Genomic DNA, 14787 nt, shown 5'->3' with positions numbered 1-14787 from the left:
AAAAGACTGGTGGTAATTTCTACGACAGGCTCCTCGGTTGACGACAGTGTGAGGGCTGCACCATCTGCAATGTGTGCAAACTGCACCATAACTCCTGAGTGCACAACTCCACATAACAGGCAGCCTTGTTTAAAACAAACAAAAAAATAAATAAAATGTCAAAGTGCTTGACCTGCTTGCAATATAAAGGCATTCACATGATGGTGTAATGCATTGTATATACAGATTCATGCACCGAGCTGCCGCACACTGTTCTCTGTTGAGGTAAGATGGGAAAAAAAGAAGAGTGAGGGATCTAATGTGTGCCTTATTGAAGTTTCTATTGGGCAGGATGAAATATGCCAAGATTGAGTTTTACTTTGAATTTTTCTTTTTTTTGTGTGTTTGTTTGGCTTCAAAATGCTTCAGTGAGCTGACAATGGAAGGGCTGAAAAAAACAAACTGATCCAACTCGAGTGTAGCAGTATATGTAAAGATAACAAAGGCGTTCAGTATAGGTAATTTATGATCTTGGTAGGTTTCTGTACGTCGAGGCTTCCAGCTCTGTCACTGTTTACACCTATTTATATTATCATAGCTGCTGCTAACTTAAAGCTTTAACAGACTTTTAACCCTTTATCGGGCAAGTGACTGTAAATGATCACATCTGCAGATATCCAAAATGACAGTGAGGTTGGAAAATCGTACGACTTCTCTCAGCCAATCAGCGAATGGTTTGGCTGCGTCACAGATAGCAGTGGGTTAGGAGTCAGGGTTACAGGGTTAGGGAACTCCAACATTAAAATAAATGATCCTTTAAGTTTATATGTGTTTTTCTTATACTTTTTGTATATACATACATCTTTTAGAAAATGTCTTACCCTAGATGGGCACAGAGCCATGTATGCTAAAGGGGAATTCCGGTATTTTTCGACCTGGGCATGTATGTGAAGAACACTTGCAGAAAGTTTCATAATTGATCCAGGAGATTGCCTTGGGTGGCAGCAGCGACCGGCGGCAATGGTTGCAGTGCGATCTTATGGGCAAGCGGCATTCTGAGTTATATCGATAAAAAATGCTTGTTTTGGCCAATAAATGGCTCAGAAGAGAGAGATGTGCAAGGGCGTAGGTTTGGTTATAAGACTGGAGGCGCTGTGTCGCTGTGTTGTCAGAACAGCACATCTCTCTCTTCTATTTATTCTATTCACATGTAAACATTGGGAGGGACAATCTGTCCATATGCAAACCTATGCTCTTGTGTGTGCACACGTAACATACCGGAATTCTCCTTTAACTTTAGCACTGATCTTGATTTTCTACATGAAAAATCAATATTCTTAAGTTAAAAAAGTCATGTTGTGCACTGTAATTAAAACCATAGTTTTTGAAAGGCTGTCTGATAAAGGGTTAAAGGCTGATTAGGCCTATGCTCCCCACAACACCCTCTGTGTTTCTCAGTGTAGCAGTGGTTAGATCTATTTCCCAGTGACAGAATAATAAATAATAAAAAATCAGCAGAATTTATGCATTACAGCTTTAAGATAACAGCTCACTCTAAAGCATCATAATCATTACACAGTATACTGTTCATGCTTTTGGGGAAGAAATAAAACAATGCAGACCTCCACAGCCAAGCCATAACAACACTGACGGTAAAATAGTTATTTTTTAAGACTGGAGTGAGCTCAGTGTTGAGGTCGTAGCTGATGATACGGTTGCTGCTTTCCCTGGTTTTCGATAAATATCACAGTCACTTACTGTAATGCCGGGTTATTACCGTTATTACAGGTTACATATTCATGTACTGTACTGTGTTGGTCTCAGGGTCAGTTTTGAATGTACATGGGGAACTTAAATCTCCTGCTGCATCTGATGTTAATGCTCGTGTCTTCAGTTGCAACAAGGAGAAAAAAAAAAGAATAGCATGGATGTCCATCAGTCACCTCACATGTGTTGTTTTTGTTTTTGCAGAAGCCCTCACATAGTCATATCAAGACATGTTATTATATACTTCTCTATAGAGTCCAACGATTGATACAAGTCCAAGCAAAACAGTTCTAATTAAGGTTTAATTCTATGAAAGCCAACTTCAATCTGGATGAACTCTTGTCTTTTGGTTTATTTCTTAGCAAGTTAAACAAATGTTAGGTTGGATAATAGATGCAGGAACACTGCAACATAGAGCTTTTAAAACAGTGTGTAGATTGTTCAGGGAAATTATGCACAGAGCTTGATTTAGTTTTGTTTTGTTTTGTTCAGTGGTTGGATATTCACAAGTCTGTACAAGTGTCCTCACCACACAAATCAGAGAAGTGACTGAAGTATGTGCTCAACTGAGAGACATTTGAATCAGTTTTATTCTATAAAAGCAGACAATTGGCTTAAAACACAAATACTACAAGAAACGTACAATTGGAAATCACATTATTTAGCAGTTTTCTGATACTTACACACAGTATATCCTGTCCCGGCTCCTTTGCACAGGTGTTTTCACTAATCTGATTAGAGGTGGAGTGTAGCTCCTCCCACTGTAACCTGAGCAGAAGGTTAATTAAGCAGAATTAAAAACACCTGTGTGATGAGCAGGCTACTCAAACACCACTGGAGCTGCTCCGTTTCTATTCGAATAGAATAGAATCGCTAACGCCTCATGCTTTTGAAACGTCCCCATCAGCTCATGCAGACGTATGAATAGCACAATGTGCCACGGCTGTTTATTTCACTTGTGTCGACGTGTACATAACTTACGTTTGTCCCCTTTTAAAATAATAAAAAAAAAAAAGACAAAAGACTCATCGACGTGAAACCATTTGTCACGAGGCTTGAACAGTGTCTCGCTTCTCTGAATGTAAAAGCATGTACTGTATGTAAATAGTTTGAATGCAAATGTAAATAATAAAGTGTAATGTGAATGCTTTAATGTGCCTTTCTTTCTGAAAAGTAACTTTTTGAATCTCAGTGACTCCCAAGGACGAGGTCAGACAGGACCCTCAGATTTTTCTTTTTAATTTGCTGAAAATTCCAGACCTTTTAATTAAGATTTACGTGTATTCATTTTAAATAACATCAATAAATACAATTATTTGTATGGCAATGACATTAGGTGCTACACATTTGGCTGTAAATTAGTGCTTTCGTCACGATTGATATCAGAACTGGGGGAAAAAAGTGGGTTCCCTTGTTGGATATTTGGGAAGATGAAATAATCTCGTCTCATTGTTTCCTTGAACCGCGACTGCTTAAACCGAGCTGCTAATTGAGTGTTGTTCAATCACAGCAATACATTTTTCACAAATATAAACAGACAAGGAGGCTTGATTGAGAAATTTATTGTTGAAGGATATGCATTAACATGCAAATTATAAAGCAAATTATTAAGAAATATAGGTTTTCTTCCCAACCATCATAAACCAATTTTAACCAAGTTAAAAAAAAAGAAAAAAAAGAAAAGGGAAAAAAAAAGACCTGGCACTGGTCATCAAATAATAATAATAATAATAATATACAATTCACAGGATTAAAAATTTTGTCAATAAAGACAAGGTGGGATAATCCTGCAAACTTTACTGCTACACTGGTGGTGCACACAGGATGCAGTTTTACTCTCCCGGTGCTCAGACTCAGATGATGCTGGCTACTTTGGACAAAAAGGGGTTTCTTACCAACACACGCTGAATAAACTCTCACATCTTTGAAACTTTGGCTACTTCAGAGAAACATCCTTCACATTATTGCTCCTATGAAAAAGGACTTTCACCCTAAACACTTTGGTCACAAGTTTTAAAAATAGTTTTAATCCAATATTGTATTGAACTGAACTGTAGGTTCAAGGATTTCAAGGAAATCATTAAGGTCCCATCAAATGCTACAAGGAAGGTGAAAATCCACATCAGGATTCATGCACTTCGAGGCAAACAATTATTCATTCACTTATGTTTTTTATGTTTATCTATTTGAAGACACACAGATTGAGAAAATAAACATAATACAAAGGATTCTCTCAATCGAAAGGCACTGTGGGTCCAACAAATATAAAATCATTTGCAAGGATTTAAGGAACAACTTTTAACACAGTGTGGTTAAATTACACCCAAAGCTCAGAATCAGAAAGAATAATGTTCTGTTCATCAAAAAAAAAAAAGGTGACATTAATACTGTACATTCACGACTGATTATGCTACAAGGAGAGTTTTCCATTGCACCACATTTAATTTGTACAACGACGTTGACATATTTCCTTGATTAGCTCTTCTTATATTGAAGCTTAGGTGTTTTTACTGTATTGCAAATACATTGTTTGGATGATAATCCAGTTTTAAAGACAAGCCCTGTACGTCATGCTACACTTCCAAAAAAAGATGAAAAACTTTTTTTGCATTTACAGGACCTGTTGTATCCCTCTCGTCATGAAATTATATACAAAAAACTTAAATTAAAGATTTAAAAGATTGAGCTTTTTGCCTCGGTGCAACCTTAAATACATTTATAGCATAGCAGACAGGAGCTTAATAAACAATAAAAGTGAAGAGGGGCTACAGACAGTTTTAGTCTCTGTCAACACCATTCACACCAGATTTAACTTAAGAGGCTGGACCCAACTCTGGGCTTCAACATTATATGACCATCTTTCCCAAAATGGTAAATAAAAATAAGCAAACATGTAGCACAACAACAAAAAAGAGTCACATTTAAAAGAAAGAAATAATAATTACTTTACTTTGTTATAGATGATTATGGAAAAATCAAATCTGCTGTGCTGACTGGTCCCGCTTTGTTTCAGCTATTATTTGATTACGCTGTGGTGTTTGTCACTTGAGAAGTCAGAGAATGGAGCGGTGGCACAGAGGTGAACCACAGTGACGCCCTCTCCACACTAGATCCATGCAAAACCCAAAAGACAGATTTCTACTCAAGTGTCAGACATTTTACTCACTCCTATCCAACGTCCTCTATCCAAGTTCTGCTGGATAGAGGCCGGCTTGAGGTCGAGCTGGGTGGTCAATAAAATGAATTCATGCGAATTCATGGTTTAGGATGATTTGATTTCTCTTTAAATTCTACTTCTGCTCCTGCTGGGCTTCTGTAGCTCATAGTGGTGCATCACTGCAGCTCATCTCCACAGAGAGACTAACCAGGTGGCAGCAAGCAGTGAAGCGTTTGTTCCTTTAAAATAAAGGCTCAGTCTCCTCGGTAACATGGTTCGGTAGCTTAGCTCCAATGTGATTGCAGCTAATGGCGTTTTAAAACCAAGGAGAAATTAACAATTACATTGTTATTGTTGTAAATATTTTGTTTCTTTGTTTAAAAATGCATATAAAGTCGTGAACCAAGTTAAGTGTTGAAAAAAGAAGCGGTTTTTAGCCCAGCCCTGGCTTGAGTTTCAATTCAGAAAATCATTGAGCGGTACAGACTGAAAAGGTCAGACTTTATAGATCATCATAATAGCAGTATACCGCCTTCTGTAGTTTCTCATCATACCGATAACTTGCTGCTCAACACTTGCTCCACATGCGTTCAGCTCTACCTTCTTTAGCTCTTGCTGCTCCAGCTTCGACAGCAGACGTCACAGATCTGCTCCTCGTGCCACTGAATTACAACATTGAACCACCTGCTTTGACTTTTCTGTGCTTCTACTCTCTTTAATAACAAATCTCTCTCCAACTTTAACCCCTCTGTTCCTCTACAGTCGCACATTCACGTAATATTCCTGCCTCCACAGCAGATAAAATATAACAGACATGGCCACTAACTCCCCAAATATAAAGTGACTGGCTTCAGTTAAGAGTGAAATTAGGTGATAAGGCTAACTGAGTTTGCAGAGGTGACAAAGCCACAGCAGGAGGACAGGAAGTGTCGCTTCATATATCCGTTTGTATACAGCGCTTCCTCGTCAGGCTCACAGACTCCACTGCAGTGTTACTGATGCTCTCTTTCATGCCCTTATCCTCCTCTGGCTTTGACTCTAAGACTTCACCTACACTCTCCTCGCTGATGTACAGAAACATGCCACTACTTCCCTCTCTAGGCGAAGCGGGTGGAGATGCAGACAGCAGATGCTGGGTGAAGGCCGCATGGCTACTCTGAGATAGGTTATGCTCCAGGCGGTCATTTTCAACCTCAGGCATGGGTGTGACAGTGATGTTGTTGAAGGCGGTTGCTGGACGATGACTGAGGGAGTCCATCGGGGCGGAGCAGGGTGGATGAGTTGGTCTTGAGGTTTCAGGGTCTGAGCAGCTCAGCTCTGAGGAGATGTGGCTGCAGTGGGAGTCGGCCACAGAGGGCAGGCTGCCGCTGAGGGACGGTGAATCAAACTCGGAGGAGTTTGTGCTGCGCTGCTCCAGGAGCTGAGCATCCATATCTCCTTGTGTGTCATTCATTTTTGTTTCACTTTTGCAGCCACTAGCTGTTTTCCAAAGCTTTCCTTTGCTCTTTTTGCCATTCGTGGGGGAGGAGGGTTCCTTTGACCAGGAAGATGAGGGGCAGCCGTGGTTGTCATGTTGCATACAGCTGCAGTTGGAGAGACACGAGCCACCGCTGGCTCCTTTGAGGCCAGCAGTGCTGCTGCTACAGCTCGCTTCATCCAGGCTGCTGCTGACACTGGAGTGTCTCACCTTCTCCTGTTTGGACTCAACATCTGCCTGAACCTCCAGACTATTGTCTCTGCAAAATAACAAATAATGAATTACAAAACAGTCATGTTTCTGCTTGTATGAGGAGTATGTTCTGCCCGTTTACCTTTCCAGAGGCATGTAGGCACTGAGGATGGATCCTGCCATAGCTTTCGTACTTGCGTTGTCACTGACTGTCCCCAGACTGACAGTGGCCGACTCTCCACTCAGACTGCAGCGCTCCTTCTGGACATCAGCCTGCACTTCCATCCTGGATAAAGAAAACAGTTGTTCGAATTTAACCATGATAACATATCAAATATCAACAAAAGCATCGAGTTCTGCTGCTCCTAAACAGACAGACAGACAAACATGGCTGAAAATATAGTGAAGATAACTGAGCAGAAACAATCAGGTCAAGTTACCTGTTGTAGCAGCTGCCTGACAGGCTGCCGGTGATGCTGGTCCCGGCAAGGGCTGTGGTGCTGGCGTTGTCACTCATATTGTCCCTCTGGGTGGAGCTCATGCCACAACGCTCCATGTGGCTCCCGCTGACACTGAGACTCAGGCCCGTCAGACCACCGACACTTGCGCCATCGCCCAGGCTGGGATTGTTAAGTCGCGTTTCTGCCACAGACGTCGTGTCTATGGAGACAACAGGGATTTTGTTTTTTGCATCGTGTCTGATGAAATAACGTTGCAGTAAAAACCCAAAGCCCTCATGAAAACACTGAGCTCATCCCGTTGACTTTTACCAACAGCTTCACTGACTTTTTCCCCCATAAACATAAACATAACGTATTCTGAAGTGACATATTGACATGTTCAAAGGTGTTAACAAAAGCCACTGTGTCTCACACCTTCCTGGAAAGGCCAGATTCCCCACTGTCACATGGAATCAAAAATAACATTCAGAGTAGACAGAGGGTGCGAGACACAGTCTCTTCCCTCCAGAACCTCCCAGACAAGCAAGACAACTTCACTCAGCAGACAGACTGACGGTGACAAAAGCACAAAAAAACAACCCTGAATGTGCTCCAGACATTTCACACCATCATACAACTCACACACTTATCCGAGTCTCCTGTCAAATGTTGTTATATTTCATGGGCTATGAATAATTTCCAGTGTACACACACAACAGGTGCCGAGAGTTTCACGTGTAACTCAACATGCCAAACAGGGTTGGCAAATCAGTGCAAACACATACCAAATGTCTTGTGCCATGGTTGCTACAAATTGCAGGTGTGTTCCAGATTCTCTGGTTTTATGTTACACCTTGATGAAAAGGTTAAGTGTACAATAACACTCGCACAAGAAGCAGATAATACTTATGTTCCTGTGCGGTAATACCCTTTCTTATGTGATAATCAAGTTTCACTTAGCTTGTAAATTCACATCATATCACATTTGAAAAACATGATATTGCTTCACTGATATTTTCCTATGTCAGTTCCACTCACCTGTGGCTGCCGCCCCACTGCCTATGTTGTCATTTTCATCATCGAATTCTATTCGCACCCCTTTGCCGTTGCCAGTCGACACTCCACAGCCACCGCTCCGACACAGTGAAATCGGGACAACTCCATAAACATAAGCCAGCATGATGGGAACACCGATGCCTGAACAACACAATGCAAACACACACTTAAAAACACATTGTGGGTCAGGGGTAAATGCCAAACGCGGCAGATGACAAATTCTTCAATAAAATGCAAAAAAAATTAGCTTTTAACAGAGATGACATTTGATTTGGGACACTTTTCAAACCTCGCATGATGCTGGAACACATGCTTCGCTTTCTACTAATGACCCACAGAGAAAACAAAACCTTGTGAATAATTCAAATGTAGTTAAGGAACAGATGGTGCCACGGAGAAAGACGAGGAGGAAAAAAAAACAGCACCTACTTACCAACAGTGACTGCAGCAACCACAGGCGACACGATCACAGACAGCGTCACACCACCAGCTATGACCAGGTTCCTCTTGTGTTTAGAGATGTCCTTTCCCTCGTAGCGGTTATGGATCTGAGGGACAAAATGTGGTCTTTTATCTTTAAAGATTTAATCACAATATGAGCAGATGCAACTCTAGAAATCCAGTCTGTCTATTATTCACGTCTTAAAAGCGATTGACACAATAAAATGGATTAAGATTTCATACAATGCAATGACTTCCTACGTTTACAACTTAGGTAGTTCTACTTGCACATAAAATGTCACAATGTCAGAAAAATAACACATAATTTACTCCTCAAGTAGTTCTTAAAATCTATCGTTCATATATTACAGCAATAAACTTACTTATAAAACAGAAATTTAAATCATATTAATTTCTATGCCCACCTGCAGCACCATCAAGGCCCACTAGGGGGCCTGACCCACACTTTGGGAATTGCTGGACTAATGTCATTTACAAATTAATAATAAAACAAGACTGAGTTTTATGTCTAACAGACACGTTTTTATGCTTTCACATTGTAATTTTGACATGATAATTTAAATTCAGTAAAGCATTTTTCAGAATCAGTGTTCACATTTAGTTTAGATTACTTCACAAACTTCTGGTCACAATATCTTCATGTTTCCCTTTGTCTGAATATGTTGTAACTTATGAATACTGCTGATCCATAATATTCCTCAGCTTCCTGGTGGTAGCGCTCACCTTTCTTCCCACATAGACTGGGATACCAATTATCATTGCGGGGATGGCGATGCCGGCGATGAGAGCGATGCCCACAGGGGCTCCCACCAGTGTGCCAAGTTGCCAGAGAATCTTCTTCTTTCTGCTCCAGGGCTTCTTACCCCAGAAGGTGCAGCCTGATGGACTGAGGGGAAAATGCGGTGTGTGAGCAAGTGCTTGTTATTTGTGTTAATGAAACAAAAATGTGATAAAACATAAGCTAACATAACGGTTGATAACAAAACACTTCACAGGTAAAAGCTGTAGAAAAGGCTGTAAGAGGATAATAATAATTATATATAAAACTGCTCCTCTGCACTATTAAGTACATCTGCGATTCTTTTCTACATTTTTGATGTTGGATGAATTTTTTTCTTGTTTGTCTCACCTTAAATAGTGCAGGTCGGAGATCTCCTTCATGCAGAGCCAGCAGAACTCACAGCCGCAGACAGCACAGGTCATGTGATTACAGCTCCCATCGTTCATCTTAATGATGTAGGCCGAGCACCGAGGACATGGCTTGATGTCATCACCTAGTGAGGTTGATTGCAGGTAAGTCAGAGAAGCTTTTTAAGTGAAATCATCTGCACATAATTTGAAGATAAAAATGTGATGGCGTACGGTAGGAATACTGGTACACTGAGATTGTCTTTTCATGCGTCAACAACTTAAAAAACTGGGCTAATTAGCCTGTGTGCATCAGCATTAAGGCTTTTGTTAGTAATTAATTACCCGCGGCTCCACTCTCTTGGCTGTAGCTGAGGGAGGAGGACCTGAAGCTCCGCAGCTGGAGGTTATGGGCCCTTTGTTGTCGTGCTGTGTCACATGTCTGGTTGGGATGCCACAGCTGTTTGCAGTGGTAGCAGAACTCTGTCCCACAGCCGTCACGTCCACATGTGATCTTTGGGCAGCTGGCGCAGCCGAATGCAATGACTGCGTAACTGAGAGAGAAATAAAACAAACTGGTTTTAGTAGCTGCTAGTGAGAATGCACGGGTGGTTGTTGTGTTTAAGCCCAACACTAGAGGTCAGCACAACTCAAAATATAGGAACAGTGTAGGAAAATAGGGTAAAACAGGGTGGGTAAAATGTACCAGTTCCATCTCCAGGAATGTGTTCATTACATAAACACAAGAAATCAGATGTTAGACTTTCCACCAAAGAGCTATGTAACAATTATAAATCAATACTGGACCAATCAGTTCTGCTAGAGTGCATGTCACAATGGTGTCCCTCATCAATCATTACAGTTTAAGCAATATTATTGAACAGCAAGAAGCAGGTCAGGGTTTTTCCGACAACCGTTTCAACATCAAGTATGAAAACTGTAAATCAACAAAAACAGCAATCTATTGTTATAAATGTTGTCGTTTATAACTCAACACAATTAGCATTTCCAATAAGCGATCCTATTGTTTGTGAAATATAAAAAAAACCGAATGTGGCTACTGTTTTTATCTTGTTGCTGACTCGCAAACTTGAGTCCCACTTACACCATTGCAAGGACTGTAGAGAACTTGAGAAGGCATTAATCAAATATGTATGACAACCTTGACTAAACCCTGAGATTCATGCTCTCATAGCAGTTATCATGGGAAAATCAGAAAAGGGCAATAAGGAAATAAACAGAGCAACTAACAAATCACCTGGACAAATCTTTATTGGATCTACAGTGGACCTTCCCCCTATGCATAAGCATGGAGACTCTGGTGTGAGAGTCTGTATGAATGACTCAGTGGATCCACTCAAAATCTACATGAATCCAGATAAATTCACAAGTGAATTAATTTTCTACAGCGGGACAGGGAGTGCTCATTGAGCTCAGCACAAACTCCATGGAAAAGAAGACAAGTCAACAGCAGAGATGATAACATCAGCTCACACGCAAACGCACACACACCTATTCTTCATTGGACACTGTATTGACTTCCATTCAGTTGGACAGCATAAACAATGCCTCATATCTAACCTTACCCATAATTAGTAAATAACTAATCCAAACATAAACCTAACCAGAGTTCATAGCTTAGCCCCAACATTAACCAGTTTTTCAGAAATTAGGTTCTGCCATATTAGGACCAGGTTTTGGTCTCCATGAGGACTACTGGTCTAATATACCTAACATACCTGACTAAGTCATAGTTCATGCCAGAAAATAAAAACAAATACACAGACATACACACATAGAGAAGAACTAGATAAAGACCTTAGTTAAAATTAGATCAGTATTTAATCAAACAGAATTGCTAAAATCAGCCGATACTAGAAATGCAAGCAAGAATGAGTTCAACTACAAGACAACTTGTAGACCTCTTAACTCCATGTCAGCCCGAATCATACAAGAAATTAATTGAATTATCTTTCTGTCAAATGGTCGAATAATATCAAATTCCATTTAAGAGCTATGTGAACATTCTGAAAATACACTGTACAGTGTGTTCAAACTTGAGCTCTGCTCAAAAAGACTGGTCCAATCTACCTGTTGACTGTAGACTTGTTTAGTTGAATCAAACATTGAAACCCAAGCCTGATTTATGTTAAACCTGAAGATGATTGTCAGATACAGAGTTGAACAACAAAATCCCAATAACTTGTGAGTGCAATTACACTGGAATCAACAGTGAGCGCATTAAATAGTAGCGAGTGTGGCAGTGAGCCAGAGCCGAACTGTTGGGAGGAACAGAGCAAGAGGAGCTGGACCGAGCTCATGAAAGAGTCATTATTCTGACAGACAGGGTCAGCAGTGTTGGTGAAACAAAGCTACGAAAGAAGAGTGAAGGGTGAAAACGGCAATCACTCAAAACTTAATTAATGGGAACATGGACTACAGAACCCAAACTCTATTAATACACATTTTGTTTTCTTTCTTTAGTGCATTATACAGGCTTTGTGTGCATGTAAAACGTCTGCCATGTGAAAAAGCACAGAGAGCTACTTTTCTACTGAAAAACGGCTGGACTGTTTCCAACACAACTTTGTGACAACAACAACATGATGTAACAAATGTGTGACAAACACACACAAAGACATCACCCCCTGGTATCGCTTTGTTGAGGAGACGGTACGTTATTAAATGTGAGGGCAAGGTATCTCTATAATTGCTGCTAAATGACAACAACAATTGAAGTTGAAGAGCCAGTGGTTAATACATATTTTAAAATGTTTCTCAACAATACAAACGAGGATGAAAACAAGCGATGAAGCAATATCCAGTTCAGATTAACCAAAACGTTCAAGTACAAGGACAGTACTTCAGGTCAACAGTGCACTGAGCAACATATGAGGCAGGGTGACCTACCAAGCAGGGAAAAGTAATGTTTGCCTGTGAGCAATCTGAACGCCTACCAGCACCAAACATACTCAACCCTGGTCTGACCCTCACATACACTATCACCTCCATGTGAAAGACAGAAACCAGAAACACATATGGTGCTTTTCCATTATACAAGTTGTACAAGCACTAATTCATTTGGTATCTGCTGTGGCGAGGTTTCAAAGCAAGCTAAGCTGATACTAAAATGTGACATCGACAGACCGCCGACCACTGGAGTCATGAGCGCGACGTCCGACACAAGAATTAAACCCGGCATTTAAAAAAACCAAGAAAAAAAAGCGTTACAGCCAGTTTACATAGCTGCTGTCTACTTTCTGTGTGACAAAAAGCCACAGACCGAGCAGAAAGTACACCGTCACTTCGATGTCCTCCTTTTTTTTGCGTGGCTGCAAGTTGATTTAAATCAGATTTTTAAAAAATCTACCTTTACTTTTTTAGTCATTATTATTATTAATAGTACTTATGTTTGAGCACTGTTAAATATACTCCTTTATTTTAAGATGTGCATATCAACTACAGCCTCTGACATCACAAACATGACAGATGCGGTGTGATGACACATCATCACTCACATCTACTTTTTTTGTCTGACTCATCAGGCCTAGGGAATAAACAGGTTTTTAAGGCTGCAGGTTATTTATAACACAGAATAGATGCAAAAGCGAGAATGAACTTCAAAAGGACAGAATGCAGCCTTTGATTTTCCTTGATGTAGCTGCAGACTGTGTTTTTTTGGGACTCGCGTTGATTATGACAGAAGAGCAAGTCTTAGGTAACTGACAGAGAAGTGATACAATTTGAAGTCTATGTGGAAGTAATTTCAGACCTGAAATTTTTGGCTAACTGGCTGAATTAGATTAATATACTTATTTGACTGATGAAGATTTTGTCAAGTTGACTAAATGCCTTTTTTAAGCTATCATGTCAGCATGAACTACTAAGGCCATATACAAATCCAGAAAGATTTCACCTCGATTCACATGGTCTTTTATTTTTATGTAAAGAGTGGGTAGCAGTTCTGTTTATTTATATATAATCCTGAAGATGTATTTCTTACCCACAATCCGGGGCAGGACACCAGCGGCAGTCAGGTTCAGCCACCAGCCACCGCCTCAGCATAAACTCCTCATACTTGTCCATGAGTGCTCGGTCTCCCAGGATCATCCGGATGTCGTGAGGGTTATAGCGCTCTGAACACTCGGGGCAGCTGATGTTGACACGAGACTCGGAGATCTCGATGCGGAGATACTGTCGAAGGCAGTCTCCGCAGGAGCGGTGGTGGCAGGTCATGATGTCTGGGAAGCAGTCGCGTGCATGGCGCAGTAAACACAAAGGGCACTCCAGGAACTCTGATGAAGACCCTGACAGTGATGAAGATGACGCTACGCCTGGTGCTGAGAGGGCAGACGTTTTGTCTTGGAAAGTTTCTGTCTGCCCATTTTCAGTGCTGACAGTGCCGTCCATGCCAGAACCGGCCTGCAGAGGCCTGGATTTGCGTTTGGGGTCACGGTCGGGTCGGCACCGTCGACCAAACAGTGAGTGGAGGGACAGACGGCGCCTTTTGGGGTTCTTTCTAACTGAAGGGAGGCTGACAGTGGAGGCAGCGGAGTGAAGATCTCGCTCTGAGCCTGTGCTGCCATGATGTTGCTGGTGCAGGCTGCTCATCATGCCAGAAAGGGCACTGCTGGTGACTAACAGGGAAAGCAGAGGGGGAGGCAGGAGGACTGGGGTATAAGGGAATGGGTGAATAGGGGAGGGAGCTAAGCTACTGGTAGCTATGACATAGTGGCTTATGGCTGATATGGGATGTTTCTTGAAGTCAGCTGTGTGGTCTGTCCTGGGCTTGAATCACAGTGATGACGGGGTTTTGCAGATATGTTGATTCAGAGGACACCTGAAAGAAACAAAAGGAAAAACACTAACCACAGCTGAATGCATTCATTATATGTTCTGCTGTAAAATCTGCTCTTCTTGAGGATGTAAAAACAAACAATCTACTTTGGATAGAACAGTAAAGATAAGACAAAGTTAATTGTGGGATGTTTCAGTGGTCTGTGTGAAGAGAAGACCGAGCTTTTGATAATTAGTCATTTTCTGGCAGACTGCAGACATTTTTTTTCAGGCGTGTCTTCTGTTTGCTTAGTCTGCTTACATAAACAACTGCATGCTTTCCCAAGAGTGCG

At 41.1% G+C, this 14787-nt stretch overlaps 1 protein-coding gene across 1 annotated transcript; it reads right to left on the bottom strand.

Annotated features, from left to right (window-relative positions):
- Positions 1-3530: 3530 nt before the first annotated feature.
- Positions 3531-14272, bottom strand: LOC310935956 (E3 ubiquitin-protein ligase RNF19A-like; the record flags this gene model as incomplete). The annotated part of the gene is made up of 9 exons (XM_083899967.1): positions 3531-6639; positions 6715-6858; positions 7013-7232; positions 8051-8209; positions 8502-8616; positions 9254-9416; positions 9660-9804; positions 10004-10212; positions 13662-14272. 9 exons carry the CDS (start codon positions 14270-14272, stop codon positions 5838-5840), a joined length of 2568 nt encoding a protein of 855 aa, XP_083756093.1. The 3' UTR covers positions 3531-5837.
- Positions 14273-14787: the final 515 nt, after the last annotated feature.

Source organism: Microchirus variegatus, assembly GCF_963457635.1.
Source record: "Microchirus variegatus genome assembly, chromosome: 13".
Taxonomy (NCBI): domain Eukaryota; kingdom Metazoa; phylum Chordata; class Actinopteri; order Pleuronectiformes; family Soleidae; genus Microchirus; species Microchirus variegatus.
This window is presented reverse-complemented; position numbering and strand designations above follow the sequence as displayed.